A 23,566-nucleotide genomic window follows, 5' to 3' on the forward strand; every position below is an offset into this window, starting at 1 on the left:
TACCCAAAGTGATCTACAGATTTCAGTGCAATCCCTCTCAAAACCCCAGTAACATATTTCACAGAAGTAGAATAGACAATCCTGAAATTTTTGTAGAAGCACAAGAGAGCCCCAAAACCCAAAGCAATCTTCACAAAGAAGAGCCAAGCTGGTTACTCCCTGGTTTCAAACTGTTCTACAAAGCTATAGGTATCAAAATAGAATGATACTGGCACAAAAACACACCCAGGTCAATGGAACAGAACTGGGAACCTAGAAATACACCTACACTTAAATGGACAATTAATTTCTGGCAAAGAAACAAAGAACATACAATGAGAAGGGACACTCAGATACACAGTGTTGGGAAAACTGATCAGCCACATGCAAAAGAATGAAGTCAGACCATTATCTTATGCCAAACATAAAACTTTACTCGAAATGGATTAAAGGCTTGAATAAAATTGCTAGAAGAAAACAGGTGGTAAGCTCCGTGACATCAGTCTTCACATTGTTTTTGTGATCAGACTCCAAAGGCAATAGAAACAAAAGCAAAAATAAGGACCCGATAAGTTAAAGGGTTTCTGCACAGCAAGGAAGCCATCATCAAAACGAAAAGGTAGAGGTGCCTGGGTGGCTCAGTGGGTTAAAGCCTCTGCCTTTGGTTCAGGTCATGATCCCAGGATCCTGGGATGGAGGCCCGCATCGGGCTCTCTGCTCAGCGGAGAGCCTGCTTCCCCTTCTCTCTCTGCCTGCCTCTCTGCCTACTTGTGATCTCTGTCTGTCAAATAAATAAATAAAATCTTAAAAAAAAAAAAAAAAAAGAAAAGAAAAGTTAACCTACTAAAATGGGAGAACACAATTGGAAACAATACATCTGATAAGGGGTTCATATATAAAATATATGAAGAACTCAACAACAACAACAAAACCTATTTAAAAATGGAGAGAAATAGACATTTCTCCAAAGAAGACATTCAGATGGCCAGGAGGCATGTGAAAAGATACTCAACATCATTAATTATTAGGGAAATGTGAATGAAAACCACAGTGAGTTATTACCTCACATCTGTCAGAATGGCTATTATCAAAAAGATAAGAAGTAGCAAGTGTCAGTAAGGATGTAGAGGAAAGGGGACGGTCAGACACTGGTGGGCTAGAAGTCGGCACAGCCACTATGGAGAACAGTATGGAGATTGCTCAAAAAATAAGAATGACCATGTGATCCAGCTGTGGAACTACAGAGTATTTATTTGAAGGATACCAAAACACTAATTTGAAAAGATAAATACACCCCATGTTCACTGCAGCATTCTTTGCAATAACCAAAATATGGAAATAGCCTAAGTGCCCGTCAGGGGAGCCATGAATAAAGAAACTATGGTGTATATGTATGGCGTACTGCTGAGCCATAAAAAAAGAATAAAATCTTGCTATTGGCAACAGCACAGCTGGACCTTGAGGGTATTAAGCAAAGTGAAATAACTCAGAAGGACAAAGACAAATACTGTACGGTTTTGCTCCTACATGGAATCTAAAACAAAACTCAAGATACAGGAAACCCATCAGTGGTTACCAGAGGGGGAGGGGTTTGGAGGGCAAGGGGTGTGGGGGTGATAGGCACGAAAGTGGGCCGCCGGTAGGGTGATGGATAGTATGCAGACTTTCGGGTGATTATAGTGTATACAGATGTCAAATCACAGTGTCGTATACCTGACACTCCTCAGAGACAAAACCCACGCATACATCTCTGTTCTATTACACTCAGGTGACTGGCCCCTCTGGTGTCAGGGCGACCCATTTATTCTTGATACTCGATACACCAACAGCTCTTCCCTTTCCTTTCCTTGTTGATCTTGAGACGTGTTGGAGTGATTCCCATGTTTAAGAAATACCAATTGACACGGTTACCAGGGGGTCCAGGTTCTGTTTGTGTGTGCATAGGTGTCTTTGTCTCTGACAGTGTGACCGTAACACTGGAAGCTACTCTGCCCTGCTCTGGCTGATACTCTGAATGTGAAAAGACAAAACACAACTGAACCAGCCATACACATGCCTTTATTTAGATCAACTCTTTCTTCAGAATACAACCGAACTTATGGGTCAGACACCCCGAAGTACCCAGCCCTCTTCCACTGAGCTTGTTTATGCTGGGGCAGGCCCCTCCTGAAACGACGAGACAGAACCAAGTGCTAGTTGGGTTACTGTCCCGTGGGTGGGAGAACTTGAAGGCAATGGAGGAGGCTAGCACAGGAAGCGTGGAGGGCCACTGCCGGATGCTTCTGTGAACAACCTAGGGCAAGCTAAGGAGAGCATTTGCTTCACAGCTGAGGCCACTCAGATCCTGAGCAAACCTCTCAGCTGGGCTCCCACGAGCTGAAGCAGACAGACATTTGGCTCCATGTATGTGGCGAAGGGACAAAATTGTGCTCTCTCTCATTCCTTAACTGAAGGGTGGATGTGGGTGTGACAGATGGACAGATGCCCTGAGGCCGAGTGGGGAGCGAAGTAGAGGAGGAATAAGACCGATGAGGCACATGGAGGCTTGCTGCGGGGCAGGGTGGGGGGCACAGCTACTGTGTCCTTTGAGGTAAGTGGCTCTAGATATATTGGATGAAATGGCAATCCTGAGTGATCTGTACGGTCTTGGATGAGGCCAGCTCGGTTCAGGCATACATGGTGAGCTGCAGCCACTGAAAGAGTTAAGTCCCGAGATCAGAGTGCAGCCAAGGAAAGCGAGGCCAACCCTAAGGGTCTGATGGGGGAGGCGGGAAAGGGACAGTCCCAGCATGCCCAGTCCCGGGAAGATTTTCTAAGAAGCGGTTTAGGGCCTGCTCCCCTTTCCCTACTAGGAAAGTATGTTTTCCAGCAAAAAAGCCCTTTACGATCTGAGACCCCTTTGGAGCCTTCCCCCCAGTACCCATTCCCTATGAGCTTGCCTTTCTGCTCCTTTCCTAGCCCATACCTCCCCCAGCATTTGGAAGTGAGGAGCACACCAGCACCAGTCGGCCTCACTGGCTTCCCACCTGGAATTTTAAGAACAGGGTAAATCGACTGCTTCTATTACGCTTTACCTCTAGAACGTTGAGTTTGATGATACCATCTCCATCCTTGTCAAATGCATTAAAAGCTCCTGTGGGAAGAACACACAGGCCAGAGGCGAGTTACAGACTCACTTCCCCTCCACTGTTGTGACTTTTCTTCAGAGGACCGTGTACTAAGTGGTGTCCTTTGGCACAAAACCGTGCCAGGCAGGGTATCCACAATCACCCTTCCTTCACCAGCCCGTTCTGAGCTTAAAGCGGGCCTTTGCCTTTGTTCAGCTTGGAAAGAGGAGACTGGAAGGTGGTCAGGCCGAGATTCCCACCGCTGCAGCCGTCTGGCCCCATAGCGCGAAAGGGCGGCCCCCCACTTACTGAACATGCCCTCTAGCCTGACGAAGCAGCAGATAAAGCTGTCGAAGTCTATGTTCATGTGCTTGTCTGCATAGCGCATGGTAATGATGTCGTAGAGCTGGCTGTTGAGGTGGAAGCCTGTGGAGGACGGGGTGGGGGAGGAGGAAGTAGTCTGAGTCCTTGCTGCATTCTGTCCTGTTCCCTGCCTCACAGCCACCCTGTGTCACCCAGAAACACTCCTTCCTCCCCCCACCCCCCCAAATCCTCTGGTTCCACCAGCCCTCGTCCCTGCCCCCAACAGCCACTGCTTTCCCCAGCACCTGCATCATTGACTGCGTTTCGCATCTCATAGCTGTTGATGGTGCCGGAATGGTCTGTGTCATAGTGTTTGAAAATTTTCTGGCAATTGAAAATTTGTGGACAGAGGTCACACAGGAAAACACTGAATTAGCCCCCCCACTCCTTCACTCCCATGCTTCCTTCTCTCCTTACCTGCCAGGCTTTAATCTTCTTCCAGAGGTGATGGAACTCTTGCAAGTTCAGCCTCCCAGAGCCGTCTGTCTGGAGGAAGGAGGTCAGGGCTACAGGGCACGCATAGCGAGATCCCCCTGGACCAGGAGAAGGGGTCCCTGCGACTTCCTCACAGGAAGGCTCTGCCCCAGGTAGCCTCCCATTGCCCTGTCCTGGTATTTAACCCTCCCTTCCTCACCTCTGCAGTCAGAGTTCGTGTCTGCTCTAAAACCCAGGGGACAAGTCTCCTCAGGACCATTTTGGCTTGGGCCAGGTCTTAGGCAGAAACCCAGGCCTGAGGTGAGGGCAGAATTTAGGGGCTGGATACAAACCAATGCCCTGCCCAACTGTGCCTCGTCCAACAGCCCCCTTCAGACGCCTCAAGTCCTCCCTTAGGCATGGATTTGGGCCTTTTTGACTGGGCACCCCCCATTGCCTCGGCCCCCGTGGCTGCACAGGGGCTGATGACAGAGAAGCGTGGTTGGGAAGGGTGGCCGGAAGGATACATCCAGGAGAGCAATCATGCTACGGCAGGACTCCAGCGTGAACCCTTGTGTCTTCAGGTCCTTATCTGGGAGGTAGGGAGAAGAGTGAGGAGCTTTCTTCAGGTAACTGGACCTCCCACTCCTGCCTGCCCGCCTCCACACACAGCGTGAGCCACTCACGTTTGTTCACCACTGTGTTAAGGATATTCTTGAGCTCATCTGCACAGACCTCCATGTCCTGAGGAGGAAGGGAGTAGAGAATAACCGTTCTAGAGGACAGCTCCTGATGGAGCACGTGGTTTGCAAAACAAGAGCCAGCTGTCCGTGTGTGTAAGGTCTCTGTCACTACCACCCTGTCATGGGAAGCGGGGACTTTTCCAAGGAAGACACAGCACCCTCCGCGTCCAGACTGCACTGGGCGGCTCAGGGTAGGAAGGCCTCCAAGCCACCCCAGCAGATGGTGGTCTCGGACCTGACTGGTGGACTTCTGTGCTACCCATACGTAGCCCCTGCTTCCACCAAAAGCCATACGACCCCTCCTGAACAATAGTGAGATAACTGGTCATTTGAGCAGTTAGTCGAGGAGAGGAGTCAGGACTGGTGGTACTCACATCGCCTGCTATCTGCCTGAAAATGTTCTGGAATTGCAGCTGCTCCTCACTCTCTTGGTCAGTGTTGCCAGGCCGGGGCTGTGGAAGCATAAAGGAAAACTGGTTTCCAGTGATCCGGGAGATGGGCAGACCCATGAAGGGCCGAAGGAGCCAGGGTGCCTTCCTAGCCCTAGGTGGCTGCAGGAGCCAGGTACAGCACAAAGGCTTTTCTCCCTGAGCTGAGCCTAGTGAGCTGGAGTGAGACTCCTCTAGGCCCCAGTGACCCTTCCTTCCAGATATGCTAGCCAGAGAGGTTACAGCAGCCATGCAGATGTATGGACAGCCCCCCGTGTCCCTCTCTCCCACCCCCACCAGCCAAAGCCTCCCCACCATTTTCAGCTTGACTTTCTCAACCAGATGAGTCCCAGAAGGACAGAGGGGACCAGACCATCCAGGTACCTCCGGCTACCTGCGTCATCAGGGTGAAGTCCTCAGAGAACCCCTACTCCACTGCAGGGACACTGCAGCATCGAGGATGTGGCTGGGGCTTTGTCTGTGGGCTTTGGTCCCTTAGCCCCACTTCCTCTAAGCTTTAGATGCCTCCTCTCCCCACTTCAATAGAATACCCTTCCCAGGGCTCTGCAGGCCTCCATTTCTGAGGTCCACCCCCTTTTCTGCCACTGTCCTCTATCCTCTCACTGTCAAGAGCTCAAGGATACCAGGAAGCAGGAGTCGCTCTGTCCTGAGCCCTCTCAAGCTGGTTGCATCTCAGGCTTTGGCTCCCGTTTCCTTCACTGTCCGGGCTGGGGGCTCCAGCGGGCAGACTCACCCTGTCCCTCCCAGGCCGGGGACTGGCTTGGCGTGGTTGCCAACCCCCAAGACATTCACCTAAGCATCACCCCCAATTTTAGGAAAACTCGATGCGAGGAAAGATCAGTGGGATATATCTAAACCTCCAGATGTTACAGGGACACCCCCCCAGAGCCCCTCCAATCCAGAGGACCCCAGTGTGTACTGGCCACCCCATTCATGCCACGTGCTCAAAAACCTGTGGGGATTTCTCTTGCTTATCAGGGCTCGTTTTGTCTTTGCCCTCCTCTGATTCCTGGTCCACACCCAGTTCCTTGTTGCTGTTTGCTCTGTCCGAAACGAAGATGATGGGCTGGAGAGAAGAGGGAAGTGGGGAAGGGGCAGGAAGGAAGCAGGGATTACAGGCTGAGCGGGCACGTGGACACAGCCCCCCTCCTGGAGCAGCTTTGTCCAGTGAAGAGAAGAGCAGAGTTGGGAGCTCTTGAACCTCAGTCCAAGCTCCATCCCTGCCACTAGCAAGCTGTCTGGGACTTGGGGAAAGACGCTACATGTCTCGGACCTCAGTTCCTTAGCTCCTGATGGTGGGAGCTCTGAGGGGTAAACAAGGTCGTTAGCACACGTGAAACTGCTAAGAATGCTCAAAGCAGTGTGAACTAGTGCAGGGATTTTCAAATATTTTGTAGGCTTTTTTTTTTTGAAATGGAAATACTTTTCAAATCAAATTTCCCCAGAAGCCCAGTGTATATGAAGTCATTAAAAACCAGCTGCTCCGCTCGATGAAGAGGGTAGAGCTTTTTTCCCTCGGCACACCCACATCACCCATGGCAGCTGGGGGGCACCTCCAAGGAACCTCTAGCACTCCGCAGAGGACTGAACAGAGGGCTCGGATTAGTGGCATGGTCAGTGGGGGAGAGGTCGGAACACTGACCTGTAGGTCCAGCCCTGCCCTCACACACAGGAAATGTCCTCTCTGGCCTCAGGTTACTCATCCATACATATGGATGACAAAACCTGCTTGAACTTTCCCATAGGGCTCTTGGGGGAAGGGGACAGGAGATACCGAATATAAAATTGTACCACAAAACATTTAAGATGCCGCACAAATATAAGGGATATTTTCGAGACATGCTCATGCAAGTGAAGAGGACACAAGAAGAGTAGAGAGCAGCTGCCATGCTATGCAGATCCTGGCTGGAGACATACGTCCCACAGGGGAAGCCAGAAGAAGGCTAAGCCGACAGAGCTTATGGCTGCAGTGCAGAAGGCAATGGGAAAACCGGAGTCTCTGACCAGTTTCTGAATCCCCATCTGCCTTTCCATGCTATGCATCTAGAACAGCACCCATGGGCAGACCTGTGGAAATAAGCTTCCAGAACTTTGGTTCCCAGCAGGCCCCAAAGCCCCTGTCTTGCCCTGCCTTTCAAGCCAAAGGTCTTGCGCAAGCAACTGATGCTTGCAGGGATCCTAGAGCAAGCATGGGTCACAGATGGAGGGGGAATGTATGCCTGTGGCCATGGGGTGGCCATGGGCCACCTTTGCTAAGGCACACATCTCTGGGCCCAAGTGTGGGTTTGGATAACACAGGCCTTGGTGTGTAAGGAGCCTGAACCAGATTGGTGAGAGTAAGAAACTTGGGTCTGGAGCAGACGGACATGGCTTCCAGTTTCCCCACTCATTAGCTGTGTGTCCTTGGGCAAACTTCTTCACTTCTGTGAATACGTGTAAAATAGCTATAGAAAGGGAATGATGATAGCAGCTACCTTGTAGATACTGTTGTGACAGAAAGCAATGCATTTTTTACCCTCAGCACAGTGCCAAATCTCTGGTAGGTACTTGATTAATATCAGCTCTGGTCTGTATCAGCATTAGTACTCAGAGGACCTCTACGTTGAATCCTTCCAGTAACCACCATAAACACTAACACTGAACCCTGTCCGATGGCCTATGGCTACTACCTCATGGGCTTGTGGATGCCCAAAGGTCAGTCATTTCTGGATGGCACTCAGAGTTGTCAACCCAAAATTCAGAAAGGGTTAGCCATCATGGTAGATCTTGGAGACCATGGGAAGGTTACGGGGTAAATGGAACAGGGATGTAGGAGGGAGTTTGAATTGCTTGACAACTATAATCTTGAATTCTAAAACCACACAAGGAAAACAGTGCCCCCCTCCCCCCGGTCCCAGATGACAGCTTTGCTCTGAGGCCCCTGAGCTGCTCTTAGCACACATGGTCACCATCAGCAATGGTGTCCTTACAGCAGAGTGCTTATAACCAGGATACTTAGGAGGAGATCTTAGAGGCCCTGGTGACTCTACCACAGCCTCCCAAGTTCCCAAGAGGGGAAGCTGTCCAGGTAGCTCTCATTCCTCATTAAACCAGCCTCTGGGATTATGAGGGTGAAGATCTCTTCCCTCTACTGCTGCCTAGACAGAGCATGCAGAGTCCGTTGGTTCCCATGGCTTAGAGGAGCCTGTGCTTGGAATGGGAGGTCACTTGGAATGGGAGGTCTAGAAGGGGACTTAGAACAAGAGCTTCCCCTAGAACAAGAGCGCTGGCAGTGACTTAGCCTCTCTGGGTATCCTCTTCCACCCCAACCCCAGCAGGCCAAGAAAAATAGGAGGAGTGAGGAGCAGGCAGAGGAAAGGAAGGAGGGAGAAGGAGCAGCCCCATCTACAGAGCAGGCGGCTGGCATCCCAGGATCGTCTCCATGGAAACCCTCACACACCTATCTCACCGTACCATGAGAAACCACCGTTGCCATTCCCCCCAAGAATCAAGTCGTGCTTAGCAGAGCTAAATCCACTTCTGAGAAAGAAGGGGTGCTCCTTTGGGTTTTTGCAAGAGGCCTATTTTCATTGGCTGGCCATCCTCTCCCTCCCTCATAGGAGAGGTCGGCCTGGTGGTGCCCAGAGGACTCTGGGGCCAGATGGCCTGGCTCCCAGTGCTGGCTCTGCAGCCTGGGACAAGTCAGTTCATCTGTCTGTATCTTGGCTTCCTCTGAAAGTGGGGATAATAACAGTACCAATCTCACAGGGTCGTTGTGGGGACGGAGTATACCCATGCGAAGCAACCGAAAGAGTGCCTGACACGGGGGCCCGGGGAAGGCAGGTTCACACACACACACACATGCACAAACACACTCTGTGTCTACCCACTCACCCTGTTACACCCACCTTGGTTTTTTTCTTTTTCTGCATAAGGAAAGGAAACAATAAATGCCGAATAAGTGAAAGTCAAGTTTCCAGAAAACCCAGTGCCTTTTGGCTTCCCTGTGACTTGGTCCTCAGCTTGGGGTGAGGTTCCGGGGTCCAGGAATCTGGGCTACATAGAGCCAAAAGAGGCCTGGGAGTTGAAGGGAGGGGAAAAGTGTCTGGGTCCAGAGCTTGGCAGCTGCTCCAACAGCCACTCTGCTTTTATAGCCCATTCCTATCCTAGACACTGCCAAGGAAAGGGATCTTTTGGCTAATGATTTGTATTTTTAATTGAAGTTAGTTACTAAAACACCAAAAGAAGTGGCTTACCTAAATTGGCCTAAAAATGAATGTTGTCTGATTTACAGAGTTTGGGTTTTTTTTTTTTTTTCTGTTGTTGTTGTTGTTGTTGTTGCAAATATTTAATATAGAGACTTAATATGGAAATCTAGGTTTGGGGCTTTAAAAAATAAATAAAACTGGAAGGTGTGGTAGGCTTCATGTGCTGGTTACCGCTATGACAAAAATCTGGGGAGCTGAGAGCAGCTGTTGTCTGCACCTTCCAGATGCCGCGGTCACCACCACTCCCATTGTCCCTCCAACACTGAAGCTTAAGAATCAGTTGAGAACTACAGGCAAATATGCCTGTTTGGGGACATCCAAACCCTCACCTTCCTGCCCTAGTCAGGTGGCATGCCAGCTCCCATACACTCCTGAGTTTGAAACCCCTGGTAAATACACTATTCGGATGACTAGTGTTTAAAAGATAAGAATAGCGCGCCTGGGTGGCTCAGCGGGTTAAGTGTCTGCCTTTGGTTCAGGTTGTGATCTTGGGTTCTTGCGGATTAGAACCATGAGTGTGACTCCCCAGAAGACAGTTTGGTGGGACATTTGCTGTCCCCTTATTGGCCCAAGTCATGCAGAGCACAAACCAGGGCCCAAAGGCCCAAGGTCGGCACAAGACTCCTTAATACAAGGAGACAGCACATATGCCAACTCTATGCTTGAAACTCTGGGATTCCTAACCCTGGGAGCAGGTCTCCGTGTGGTGACCAGGGAAAGAGCCTGAGTCTGGGCTCCAAGAATCTGGATGTCAGTTCCATCCCTGCCGCCTGTGAGCTTTGGGAACCCAAAGGAGCCATTTAACCCCACTGAGCCTCTTCTGGCTGGAAGAGGCTCAGTGGGAAGTAAGGAAGTAAGCCTCTTCCTTACTTTAATGCCAGTGATAATCATAACCTTACTATATCTCAGAAATCTTGCAAGGGTCAAGCGAGGTTAACGCATGGGAGAAGGACCTCATAAGATACAAGGCATGTGACTAATAACAACCGTGTGGGAGCCTGTGCTGTGCCAGACCCTTCACATATATGATCTCACTGATTCCCACTTCACAGAAGCCTTGCAAGGCACCTCTGTTATCTCTATTTTACAAAGTAGGGAACTGAGGGGTTACGTAACTTGTCCCAATCACCCAGCTGATAGGTGGAGGACCCAGCTTTTGACTCTGACTCCAGAGCTGGTGTGTATTTTCTGTATCTGAGATGGGCCCTTATAATCCAAGCCAACTGCTGCTGCTCTTGTTGTCCCTTCCCGTGGATGGCCTTGACCCCCTCCCTCTGGCGGCTCAAATCGCTTCTCCCCTCCAGGACCCTCTTCTGTGCTTCCTAGCCGTTGGGCAGACTGCATGGCCCCAGCACCATGAGGTCTGTTACTCTAGTCACGACAAACAGAAATTGCAGAAATATGGAAGAATTGCTCTGCACGCCCCAGATGCCCATCTTCCTCTGCCAATACCGCCTCTCCCCTCCACCACCCTTCTGTCTCCTGCCTGGATCGGGGAATGTGACCCTCGGGGCCTTTTCACACATCAGAACCAAACCACTCACCACTGGCCGGTCCACAGAGATGGTGTTTTCAACTTCCCTGTGAGAAACACAAACGGGAGGGACTGTCAGAGTCACCAGGAGTGGGCAGGAAGCACAGAGAGGATTTGCTCAGGACACTCAGCTTCTCCGAGCCAAGTCGGGACTGACCTCAAAGGAACTGCAGGGACTAATGTCTCCCACCACGGGGACCAGCCCTGTGTCAGCGCTATCCCCAGCAGCCAAGGGTACACACGTGGGTTCTTGTTGGCTTTGCCCAGAGCGTCCCAAAGTCAAGCCCAGCTACCTACTCATGCCTTGTGTTTCTTTTGGGGCAGAGTGCAGAGGATTTGGGCTTTATGAACTCATCTTCAGTGACCAAAAATGCAGGATATGGCCATGCTGGCTTCCCCAGGCCACCTGACCTAAGGGCTCCATCACCCCCAATGCCTCCTATCCCTGTTCCCTACTCTCTTTCTTTCTTCCTCTTCTTTTTTTTAATTTTAAAGATTTTATTTATTGATTTGACAGAGAGAGACACAGCGAAAGAGGGAACATAAGAAGGGAGAGGGAGAAGCAGGCATCCTGCTGAGCAGAGAGCCCAATGCAGGACCCTGGGATCATGATCTGATCATGACCTGGGATCATGACCTGAGCCCAAGGGAGACGCTTAATGACTGAGCCACCCAAGCATCCCCCCCCCTCTTTCTTTCTTCTTATCACTTATCTCCCTCTAACATATATATGTATGTTTCCCCAGGTCTTGTTGTCTCCTCTTAAGAATGTTAAGCTCCATGAGGGCCGGGATTTCTTTGTTCAATTCCCTGCCCTATCCTCAGAGCCTAGAAGAAAAGTGCCTGCAACACAGTAGGTGCTCAATAAATAACTGTGGGATGACAGACTGAATGGAGATGTGGCCAGTGGCTCAGGAGCAGAGGAACAGGGTTCTGCTGGTCAGCATATCCCAGGACTCCTAGAGGGGACCGGTCTAGCCACCCCATGCCTCCAATCTCTGGAACGGGCTACATGGGCTTTTAGGGACAGGTGGGGCAAAGGGGGCTGACTCACTCTGAGAGGTTCCTCTTTTCAGAGAAGACCCGGAGGATGAATTCTCCCTCCTGGTGGGGCTCATAGGTGGAGGGCACAATGACGTACTCGCTGGGAGGAAGGCGGAAGCGCTCGGACACCTCTCGCATGTTAATGTAGGTCTTGCTCCTGGCCTTGGAGGCATTGTACAGGAAGAAATCCTTCTGCAGGTGCTGCTTGTTCCCGTGCATCTGACGGAGAGAAGAGCCAAGGGATGGAGCTCCTTGAGAAGGATGCCCTGTCCTGCTTACAGTCCCCTCCAGGGGTCTCTTCCTGGCTCTGGTCACCCAGTTCACAGTCATGATTAATGCCTCAAATAGCTCCACATCCCTGGAGTTCCTACCCCATTTCTTCCTCCTTTTCTGTTGTGATTCGGAAGTGAAAGTCAAGTCTATCATTCTGCCACTTACCAGAACTGCTGCTGGTCAGTTCCAAATCTCCTCCAGGCTGAGGAGGGACCCCAAGGAGGCAGAGGGGCCTTGGCTGGGGTCTGAGGGAGGCGATTCCTCCATCCCAAAGAGGGCAGTCACCCTCAGAATGCGTCCGTGTGACAGTGTATTAATTGTAAGTGTGAATGTGTATGAGTATGAGCAAGTGTGTGTGTGTGTGCGTGTGTGTGAGATATGAATATAAATGTCTGAGAGCATGTGTGTGACAGTCTCTAGTGGGAGAGAGGGCACATCGGGACGATGACAGTCGGGAGATCACCCTGATGCACCCTCTCTGGAGTTCGTGACACAGGCAAGACCCTCCCCTATCATAGTCCTGCCCTCAAACCCCACCAGGAAGCTTCCCGATGTGCCACTGATGGACACAGGACCCCCGGGCAACGCTGTGCACAACTGCTGGCTGCTGCCGCTTCGATACCTCTTTGGGGACCTTGAAGAAAAACAGAAAAAGAAGCTGCTCAGATTCTGTGGATTTCACATCTGCACAGGGATGAAATGCATGTGGGAAGGGAAAGCCAGCCACTGTGGAATGCATGCAGAAGCCTGATTTCCAACCACCGATCCGGCCAGCCCCAGCCCCACTCCACTCCTCCATCCCGGGTTTTTCCTCCTGTGGCAAATATCTAGGAGATTCTGACACAAGTGGGCCTGATACCAGGAGTTCTGGGAGGGGACACTGAGTACTGGGGAAGTCCCCAAACCCTCCACTCAGAGGAATGTGTTCCTATTGGCCTTGGAGGCCAGGAGTGGAGTGGAGTATCTGGGGCGGTGTGTCAGTGGCTGGAGTGTCTGGGGCGGAAGCCAGTCAGGAACTGCACACCTCGTAGATGGCAAAGCCAATAGTGAAGAGGTTGGCCCCCAGCTTCCGGTCCTTCCGCCGGTTCTTCTGCATCAGGGCCACCAGGAAGCTGCAGATCACCTCTGAGTCGTCGGGGTCATCGTCCTCCTCCAGGAGCTTCAGACGGTACTGTGGGTTGGTCCAGAAAGTGTCTGTGCCCCCCAGGAAGGAAATGTGCATTCAGATGTGCCTCTCAGGGAACGGGCAGGAAGAGGAGTAAGACAGAGGGGTCCTACTGATCTCCTGCCCCTAACTGCTCAATAAATAAGGAAGGAGTGATTCAGGCATTTGTCAAACGATGTGGGGGGAGCAGTGGGTAGCCCACATCTTTCTGCAGATGGAGCCCCCCTGCTTGGCTGTGTGGCTCCTCCTCCCTCTCCGAGCTGTGATTATCATTCTCTGCTGATGGCTTCCCTTTCCTCACCCGCCCTTGAAATGCTGTTGGCCCCTGGGTTGTGGTCTCAGGCCTCTCTCCCACCCCACTGTTCTGCACCCCCTGGGCTGTTCCTGCGTAAGGATGATGTAGACCCCAGCCCCGTCTCCACCAGACTCCCTCCGTCCCTCCTTCCCTTCCTCTCTTCCTCCTGTCTTCCTTCCTTCCTCTTCCCTTCTTTCCATCCTTCCACAGATACATGTTGACTTCTAGTCATACCACCAAGAACCATTCTAATCCATGCAACCAATTCTCTACGGCACATCTTCACCTGACTATTCTACAGGGGCCTCAAACTCCCCAGGTCCCCAGCTCAACTCCCCTCCCTACAAGCCCACAGCCAGCTCCACTGTAAAACCAACAACACGTCCAATTTTTTCTCCTGTGTGTCTTATGCTGTGACACTGACACCTTCCCTTGGGCTCCCCCAAACTGAGAAACTTGAAGTCACTCGTCAGGGACTCCTCCCAATATCCTGTCCCCTGAATCTGCCCTCTTCCCTCGATAACCCCCACTGGGACTTGCTCCAGCTTTCCTCATCTCTGGCTTGCAGCCTTGCAGCCGAGGCTAATTCTGTGTTCAGTTCCAACCCTCAGCATTACGAATGCAGCACCCTCCTGACACGGTGTCCTGCTGTTACCAGCTCCCTATTGCACACTCCTCGGCATGGCAGTTTCCTTCTTGGTAAAATGGGGAGGGTCTCATAAGATCAGATACTCCCAGAACATAGTACTGGCTCAGTTCCTCCTGGAGCCCTCCCCCAACCCTGAGCCTCTCCCACCTGGGAAGTTGCGGCAGCCTCCGGCAGAGCAGCCCCTCACCCAGCGGCCCTCGTTCACAGACACCGTCCAGGTCTGCAACTTGTCGGACTCCAGGGCATCAGCCGTGAGGTTGCAGATCTCCAGCTTTGTGAAATGGTAGATGAAATCGTCATAGGACATCCTGAGAGGTTGGAAGAGAGAGGCCTGTGTGGGAGGCTGGGAAAGGTAAGACTCGGGGACAAGCTAAGCACGATCAGACCATTCAGACGAACTTGGGCGTGGTGCCAGAGAGGACCCTGTCACTCCTCTCTAGGGTGAACACTATCCACTCTCATGTCTCCACCCCATACTACCATCTCTTCCGGTAATGATTCAGACTTCTGTGTCCTTGGTGGGAAAGCTTGGCAGCAATTCAGTTCTCCAATGGAACCGTGTCCCTCTGCACTGGACCCAAGCACTGCGCTGGGCTCAGCAGAAAGACAGTTTAGGGAAGGACAGACAATGAAGCAAGCAAAACAGAGATCCCGAAGAAAGTTCCCTTTAAGCTGAGAGTTGAGGGCCACTTAGAAACGATCAGAGTGAGGGTGAGCGTGGCACTGGGCGAGCAAAGGAGAGCTGCCTTGGCTAGAAGACAGCTCCACAAAGGCCAGGGAGCAAGTGGCTGGAGTGGCATGTACCACAGAGGGGCACGGGTGAGGCAGGAGCCACATCATGCTGGCCTGGTCCCAGGCTCAGTCACCACGGTGACTGGGCTGGCTCCTCGCAGAACCCCATCCTTGCTGGGCCTCGGACTGGAGGAGAATAGGGCCCAGATCTCCTGGGGGCTGCGGTCTGATGGCCTCTTTCCAGGCACTGAGGTTTGAGAAATCAGCTCCCCACCTCATCCCTTACCCTTTGGAGTCCCTCTGGGTTCTGGACTCACCAGAACTCTCCATCCTCAGTGACCTGGTGCTGCAGACGGGCCTTCTCATCTTTGTCCACAAAGCTCCAGTCCTTCCAACTGGAGGGAAAATGGAGGTATTATGGAAGGAAGAAGAAGGAGAGGCCTGATGTAGGTTGGGACAGGAGTAGCAAGAGGAATATAAAAAAACTGAAAGAGTAGTTCACCTTCTAATTGTAGCAAGCATGAAGCATCAAATTGGAAATCTGATCTGATCCCCTCAGTGTAAAACCCAATAATGGCTTCCCACCATCCATAGGAATAAGACCTTAAATGGGTTTGTAAGGGCTTGATCCTTCTGAGGGCTGAGGTGGTTTTTTTGTTTTATTTTGTTTTGCTTTTAAATCCCTCCTCACACTTTAAAAGTTGATCTCTGGACATAGAATGACTGGATTCCACTTGGTTTTAGAATTTTTTTTTTTTTTAAGTAGTCAGGGAGCCCAACATGGGACTTCAACTCACAACTCTGAGATTAAAACCTGAGCTGAGATCAAGAGTCAGGCGTTTTACTGACGAAGCCACCCCAGCGTCCCCCAGGATTCCATTTAATATTACCAGTACTAGCTGTGTAACCTTGGGAAAGTCACTGAACCTCTCAGCGTCTGTTTCCCCAACTGCAAAAGTGGAATGAGTATTATCATCTACTTAGAGGGCTCCGATGAGCAATGAATGAAATTATGCATGCAAAAGTTTTAGAACAGCACCTGCCCTCTAATAAGTAACTGTCTGAGTTCTAAGAAAAAGACCAAGCATGTAAACATTTCCTTTCTCCTATCACCCCAGGAAATAGCCTGGCTGCGTGTTTCTAAAGACTGGCTGGTCTTCCACACTCTCCCCAGGAGGGAGGAAATGAAGCGCATTTGTGTTTCAGGCATGCTGAGGAGAATAAAGCTAAACCAGGTTGTCCTTGGCAAGGTGAAGGATTGCGGAAGGGCTTGGGGTCAGGGAATGCTCGAGGGGAAATGGAGGTTCCGGAGAGCAGAAGGAGGGACCCAGAGCAGGGAGCGTGGTCTCCTTGAGTGATCCAGAGATGGGGCCCACTTGTCAGCAGTTCCTGCGTGGAGGCATTGGTAGGATGTGGGTTAAGGCTGGACACCAAACTATGGGGCTGGAGAACACAGTGAGGGTCCCGGTGGGTGGCCCGGGCCAGTGGACAGCTGATGGGGCACCACGGGCCTTCCCAGACCAGAGAGCCCAGATCCCATGCCAATCTCTCCCACAACCTTTTTCTACTCTTCCCATATCCCACCCAAACTAGGTGAGGGGCGGGTTTATCTTCAGGAGCTTTATCTTCATTATTAGTGGTTGTTTTGTCCTTCCCACTGGAACTTGACATTCACAGGGGCAGGGCCTATGTTTCCCTGTTCATTTCTAAGTTCCCAGGTAGTAGCGTGGGGCCTGCCACCTATTTGGCACAGAAGAAGTGGGGATTTGTTTCACTGCTGAGGGAAGGAACATGGTCAGTGTCTGCAAGAGGCCATAAGAAGACTAGAGTCAGCAGATTATCCCAGTCTCTCCGGGGAGGCTGCCTGTTCAGGAGCCAGCCTCAGTGCCCAGACCTGTGCCTGCTGTCCAGCCAGTGCTCAGTGACGCTAAGTGAAGGTAGAGCTGAGTGAATCAGCAATGATGGTGCCCTGGGTGGAGGGAAGCCCAGAGGCTGAAGAGCACAGGCACAGCTACTGAGTCCTGCTATGTCCTCTTGGGAATGAAAGAGCTCAAGGGGCTGCCCCACCCCCCACTCAGTGTAAGCAATTGGGAACCAGTGATTGGTGCCCTCTAAAAGCTCGGTAAATGTTTTTGAGCCATCATATAACTTTCCAGTGTTTGTTATTTTTCCTACACCCAGTTCGTTCCTCTCGGTGATAATTAGCAAGCTCGTTCGGGGGCACTATGTTCTTTTTATGGGGACGCTGAGGGAGAGGAAATCTTAGCACTGGCTAGGTACTCTCCAGCTTACCACGTGAGCGGTAACACGGTTCCCATTTTACAGACAAGGAAACAGAAGGGAAATCCAGACTCCAGCCTTCAAACTTTGTTTCTACTGGACCTACCCCACGCTTTCTAGAAAGTTTCCTTTCCAGCCAGTGGCCATCTGTAGGGTTTCTGGATCCCCCAGCTCCCCTCGCTCCTCTGCGGGCCCTTCCCTGGAGCCCATGTCCCCTCTTCTCCTCTGAGGATCATGAGTTTTGAGGGTAATTTTAGACCAAGCATCTGTAGTACTCTCATGGTGTGGTATTCAGCGAAGCCTGGCCCCAGGCTCTGCGGGCCCCCCTCACCTACCCATCACTCCACGAGCCGTTCCACTCCACCTGGCCCCAGGGGTTCCGGAGCCGCACCAGCTTCACTTTCTCCCCCTTGAACAGGGCCTTGGACAAAGAGAAAAGGCTCTCTTGGTCTGGGCCTTCCTGGAAAGGGGCTGCCCTGCCAGGTCCTGGTCAAGGAGACTCTCTGGAATGGCAGGGGGAATGCCAGAACCCTAGAACTGAGTCTGCAGAGGTCAGGGCTTGACTGTCTGCTGAGAAGTGATTTTCCTGGCCATTATGAGCTTTGGGGGAGAATGGGCATGGTGAATATTGTGGGGCCACTCGAGCACTCTAGGTGTCTTTGTTTGAATTAGAAAAAAAAAAATACACCTTGCAGGCCAAGGAGCTACAGACAAATGGCCCCCATAGGTGGACCAATTAAAAAAAAGTGCCCCTTCCTCCAGTCTCTGCCCATCCTTGTGGATGGGGCACAGCCTGCTCAGCTGTGTGCAGTGGTCCTGACAAGGTTCCTGTCTCCAGCCAGACGTGTTAGGAAGAGCAAGATATTGTAACTCTTCACCTCCCAGAGAACAGGAAACATGAGAGCCTGTGAAATTAATTCCATAAAACCGAAGTGATTTCTATTTGCTCCCTGGAAATGTTGGGAAAACTGCCATCTTTAGCACTGAAAGCAAAGATGACTTGAGCACCACCTGGTGGCAAGATCCACCTTGACAGTTCCAGGGGCCCCCTCCAGCCACAGGCTCTGGACTCAGACCTTGAGCAGAACCCCACCCCTCCCCCCGCCCGCCCAAGAGGAGGCAACCCTGCAAAGGTGAAAGGGCTTAGGTAGCTAAGTCCTGACTTTGGGAGGCGACCCAAGTGGCTCCCAAGCCCGCCTGCCCTGCCAGCCTCACCTCCTCAAGCCCAGTGACCGAGTAGGCATGGCCCTTGACTAGCCCACACGCCATTCTTGTTTCATACTGAACCGGAACAATCGTCTGTGGAGCAAAAACCAGACAGCCTGTCAGGGGTTGGATGCCAGAAGTTCTGTCACCTCTGAGACAAAGCGCACATGAGATAATTTTCCAGGTTCTGTGAGGACAGGAATCCTCCACGCTCTGAAAGGGGGCCTCCCGGCCACGCGAGGACCACTGCTGGCCCTTTTAGACAGTCAAGAAGACATAGCCCAGAAGAGTGGTTTCCCTCAAGCTGGTTGCCCTGAAAAGGTCTGTTCTGACCACCACAGATCCATGTGAGGCTGCGACAATGTCGAGGTAGGTAAGACGATCCCTGCCCCTCGTTTCTGGATCTCTTGGGGTCTTAAAAGAAGAAACAGGGACAGATGGAGGCTGTCCTGGACTCGGGCTTCCCCTTACCGTGAGCCCACCCAGAGCTGACTCTTCCCAGTAGATAAAGGAAGTGAGAAAAGAGGTTAGATGAAACATATAGGTCCAACCTCCTTTCTGTATACCCCCTCACTTCCTCCAGATCCACCAAGAACATCATACTCAAGAAATCAAGAGTCACAGCATCCAGGGAGGGAATTTGGAGGCCAGAAGCAAGTCCTTGCTTCAGACACGACTCAGCCTAAGGAGGCAGGGGAAGCTCTTCCATTTTCAGAAATCCCCAAGGGACAGCCCTAAGAATGCTTGGCAGAGGGTAGGGTCTCCAATGCCCAGGGTGCTCTAGACCGTTTCTCTGTGGTTTTACATGAGCTCTGGGAGCCATGCCGGACTGTGCAAATCATGAGCCTTTTCAAGTTTGGGGTTGTGGATGGACCCTGGGCTTTTTGGCAATTAGCCTCTTCCATATCTCAGTCCTTACGTGACCCAGACCATACTGAACAGAAAGGGATAGGGCAGGAGATCCACACATCCCTCACGTCTAGACCTGGGACACCACTTGAAACGACTCCGTTGGCATTACTTATGCACATTTCCACCGGCAGTCTGTCCCAGAGGATCATCATGACACACACAAAGATGTATCTCGTAGGATGTTCACAATAGCATTCAAGATGGGATCAGGAGGGACAAAAACCATAAGAGACTCTTAATCTCACAAAACAAACTGAAGGTTGCTGAGGGTGGGAGGGTGGGGAGAGGGTGGTTGGGTTATGGACATTGGGAAGGGTATGTGCTATGGTGAGTGCTGTGAAGTGTCTAAGCCTGGCGATTCACAGACCTGTACCCCTGAAACAAATAATACATTATATGCTAATAAAAATAATTTAAAAAATAACAGCCAATACAAGAAAGGGAAACAATTCCATTTTCCAATAATAGGGTATTGGGTTAACAAACTATAACCTATTGCTATGTTGGCATACCATGCAGCCACTAAAAAATGCTTTAGGAGACACATTAACAATATAATTCATACTGGCACATTATGAACATAAGGCTAACTGAACAAAGCCTAACTGCAAAGAGGTACATAGACTATGAGATTTTAAAAATAAACATTTAGATGAACTGTATGCAAAGAAAAATCCTAGAGGGATGTTTACTAAATACTTAAGAGTTACTACCTTTAGATGGGAGAGAATGTAGGTTAATTTTTCCTCTGTTCTTTTCTGTACGGCTCAGTCAGCATTCTTCAGTGAACATGCATTATTCCGAAAGTACTCAACTATAAGCGCCATGAGGGAAGAGACTGTTCTAGTGAACAAAAACTATTTTGTTTGTTTGCTAGAAGAGTGTCTGGCACTCACTAGGAGCTCAATAAATATGTGTTGAATGAACAAATGAATGAATTAGAAGAGGAGAAGTATTTTAGAATACGTGAAGTCTCTCTTGTATTTCTACTTGTTAATTTGTTATCAGAGATACTGCCAGGACCACAGGATAGGAAGGAGCTCCCACAGATATTCCCTCCAAATCCGGTTTCTCCCACCTTCTTCAGGAGCCTTGGAGAGGGCAAGATATTCCAACCCAGACCCTTGGGAGGCCCATGCAGAGGTCAGTGTGCAAGCACTGTCTGTTGAGGGGAGTCTAACACCAGGAGGCCCCGGTCATGCATGCCAGAGGGGTTGGTCAGTCCTGACAATTGGAGGTGTACACACCCGGGTCGGTCTGTCCTCTGAGCCTCTGGGAAGGAGGTCTGAGTCCCTGAGCTGCGAATTATCCATATTCCTCACCATCCGTGCAATCAAATCCCCCATTTTCAGTCCAGAAGGAGAGGTTCCATAGGTCATGTTTGTGCCATCCTGAGGCCCAGTGGGGACAGGGACAGTCCAGGAGAAGGAGCGAGAGCAAACAAGGGAGGGCGACAGAAAGGGAAGGAGACAGAATGAAGGAAGGGGACAGACAAGGAAAAGAGGAGAGATAAATGGTGTGAATGGAGACAAGATGGAGAAAAGTGATACACAAAGAAAATGTTCATCGATGGGTGTTTAATGCTAGCTGATCTTCCCATGCTTTCGGACCCATTTGGATTATGGGGAAAGGAAGGAAATTCAGGAATTCTGCTTGGGTCCCTTCCTCAGTGATGGAAAGCGCCAAGACTGTTACACACTAAGCAGGCCCCAGGGCAGGTGTGTTTCCTGGCCAGGAGGCCTGGCCAGTCTACCATCTCCTTCCCCTTGGCCCCAGTCTCGGCTCACACCACTCCACTGCACTGAGACAGTGCCTGCTGACCAAGCTTCTCCCAGGTGACAACACAAAGCCCACGTCCTAAAGCTCAGTGACCAGGAGGCTGTCTTAGGGAATGGCGGGCTCTGGTCCAGAACAGGTATGTGGTCAGCTTAATTGGGCCGGGCTGGGGCTGAGCAGCACCAACCACAGGAGGCCCATGCTGACACAGGCCTCTGGACTTATTTCTACCTCAAGTCCCGGGCTTGGAATGTCTTTGCCCCATCTCTTTGGTGAAAATCCCCAGAGACACTTCTTCCCTGAAAAATTTTAAAAGTTGAGAGCCAGTCCCTGCTTCCTAAAACAAAACATCTACCACATCCCAGAGGAAAGCCCTACACTACTCTACATCACATGAGGGGCTTCCTGCACCTTGGCTGCTCCCCACCCTGCACCCCACACCCCCAACTTACATCAATAGAGCAGCCCATGAGGGAGCCTCTCTCGATGGCTTTCTTCATGATCTTGTACATGTCTCTGGGAGCATCCTTGATCTCAAAAAACTCGGTCACCCCTCCTGTGAAGTCCTCCATGGCCTCCGTAGTGTTCCCACCTTTCAGAGCCTCATAGGAACCGTGAAGCCTTGGGGAGAGAATGAAGACCAGTCCCAGGTCCCAGCATTTCAGGGGACATGACCCAGGAGCCATGCCACCAGGACTTTACTCTCAGGTCCTGTGCTGTCTTCTTGCCTAATTCCCTAACAACTCTGTAAGCTAATGGGATAGATACTGTGATTTCCTTTCTTCGCGTTGTAGAAACTGTGCTCCAAAGGCTAAGTGGCTTACCCAAGGCACCAGAGACCCGGAAGCACTGGGACTGGAACCCAGCTATTCCCACTTCCTGGTAGTTCTCTTTCCACCACATTCTAAACCCTAAGGAAGGGTTCCATTAGATCCATTAGTAATGGCTGGGGTGGAGCTTCCAAGGTGAGAACAACATGACTTTTTTCATATACTACAAGATCAGGAGGTTGAGCCAAGACAAACCCTGGGACGTGAGCTTCAGAGATACAATGCTCAGATCCAAGACTTGCAACACCAACCTTTAACTCGGAAGGCAGAATTAAAGTGCTCACGATAGGAGGCCGAATCCAAAGATCTTCTATACATGACTTCATTCTATCCTTAAATATAGCATGTTTAGTTACAGACATTGCTGCCTGGACCCGATCGTCTCCGATCGTCTCGGACTCTGGGTCACAGTTGAACACACACAAACACATACACACACACCACAAATGCCTCCTCTTGTGACAAGACTTTGGGCTGGATTTTACAGCTGCCCCAATCCCCACTTCTAGTCCCACCTCACATCCTTGAGCATTGCCTTACTTAGCATAAGCTTTCTCCAGCAGAGCACTCCAGAATTCATTGCGGTGGTTGGATTTGGTGAAAACCAGTTGGTTGTTGTAAGTTGGCAGGCAGTCATCAATAACCACATCCACCCAGTCTCCGTAGCGCCAGAACTACACAAAAGCATCAAGGACAGAGGCACATCGTCAGATCACCTTTGGGATACTTTTCTCTACTCCAACATTCCCTTGAGTCTCTTTGGCAAGCAGCCCCATTTCCTCTGCTTGGCCTCTTGGTGCTTGTCCATACTCTTGGGTTTAGGGTGTGTGCATCCTTCTCTAACTGGACTGTGAGATTCTTGAGAGCAGAAAGTGGGGTGCATACCACTTTCTCCCTTCCACACAGTCCAGCCCAGTCCTGGGAATGGTAAGTGCTCCGTGCATATCTGAGGACTTGAGATTTTCATTCTCCTGCTCTCCTGGGTCTACGTATTATAGTTTAGGTATCTTATCTGACTTTAACGTGCACTCAGGGTTCAGAACTACTGGTCTAGGTGAAGGTGATGTATTGATTATAGATCAATCAAGAGATGACACACAAGGTAGAAATTGCTGCTGAAGAAGAAAGATTGACAGGGAAGAGGGAAGTGCCCCAGAATATACTCTGGCTATAACAGGAACATTGTCTAATCATTCCAGTTCTGGATGTTTTGTTTTTTCTTTTAAGGTTTTATTTATTTCTTTGAGATAGACCATGAGCTGGAGGGAGAGGAAGAGAATCTGAAGCACACTCCATGCTGAGCGCAAAGACACGGGACTCGATCTCACGGCCCTGAGATCATGACCTGAACCGAAATCGAGAGTTGGCCACTTAACTGACTGAGCCACCGGGGTGTCCCTGGATATTGTTCTTTCTTGAACAAATCAGTTTTAACTGAAGAAGGCCAAATAGGGTTTTATTTCCTTTAATGACATTTTCTCCCTTATTGAAAAGAGAGTAAAAATCTACCTGGTTTTTATATATTACGGCCCTTCAGTCATAAGACCTTTTAAATATCAGAGGGAAAC

At 50.6% G+C, this 23,566-nt stretch overlaps 1 protein-coding gene across 6 annotated transcripts in view; it reads right to left on the bottom strand.

Moving 5' to 3' along the window:
- Positions 1–2,015: 2,015 nt before the first annotated feature.
- CAPN3 (calpain 3) overlaps positions 2,016–23,566 on the bottom strand; it is a 51,110-nt gene continuing 29,559 nt past the window's right edge. For 2 of the 6 annotated variants that reach the window (XM_082735459.1, XM_082735460.1), the window contains exons 4-21: positions 22,539–22,672; positions 21,621–21,789; positions 18,490–18,573; positions 17,610–17,695; positions 15,312–15,389; positions 14,410–14,570; positions 13,178–13,347; positions 12,776–12,787; positions 11,891–12,099; positions 10,847–10,883; positions 4,981–5,058; positions 4,550–4,607; positions 4,391–4,455; positions 3,867–3,935; positions 3,695–3,773; positions 3,396–3,512; positions 3,054–3,112; positions 2,016–2,672 (exon numbers count right to left, since the gene is read on the bottom strand). In XM_082735459.1, coding sequence (XP_082591585.1) covers positions 2,646–2,672; positions 3,054–3,112; positions 3,396–3,512; positions 3,695–3,773; positions 3,867–3,935; positions 4,391–4,455; positions 4,550–4,607; positions 4,981–5,058; positions 10,847–10,883; positions 11,891–12,099; positions 12,776–12,787; positions 13,178–13,347; positions 14,410–14,570; positions 15,312–15,389; positions 17,610–17,695; positions 18,490–18,573; positions 21,621–21,789; positions 22,539–22,672 — 1,692 coding nt within the window. In that variant the 3' untranslated portion in view covers positions 2,016–2,645. Of the gene's footprint in view, positions 2,673–3,053; positions 3,113–3,395; positions 3,513–3,694; positions 3,774–3,866; positions 3,936–4,390; positions 4,456–4,549; positions 4,608–4,980; positions 5,059–6,007; positions 6,122–8,942; positions 8,961–10,846; positions 10,884–11,890; positions 12,100–12,318; positions 12,663–12,775; positions 12,788–13,177; positions 13,348–14,409; positions 14,571–15,311; positions 15,390–17,609; positions 17,696–18,489; positions 18,574–20,639; positions 20,784–21,620; positions 21,790–22,538; positions 22,673–23,566 lie in introns of those variants that run through there. The other 4 variants (XM_082735455.1, XM_082735456.1, XM_082735457.1 and 1 more) reach the window with 4 other exon arrangements.

This window comes from Mustela nivalis (genome assembly GCF_964662115.1).
Source record: "Mustela nivalis genome assembly, chromosome: 6".
NCBI lineage: Eukaryota > Metazoa > Chordata > Mammalia > Carnivora > Mustelidae > Mustela > Mustela nivalis.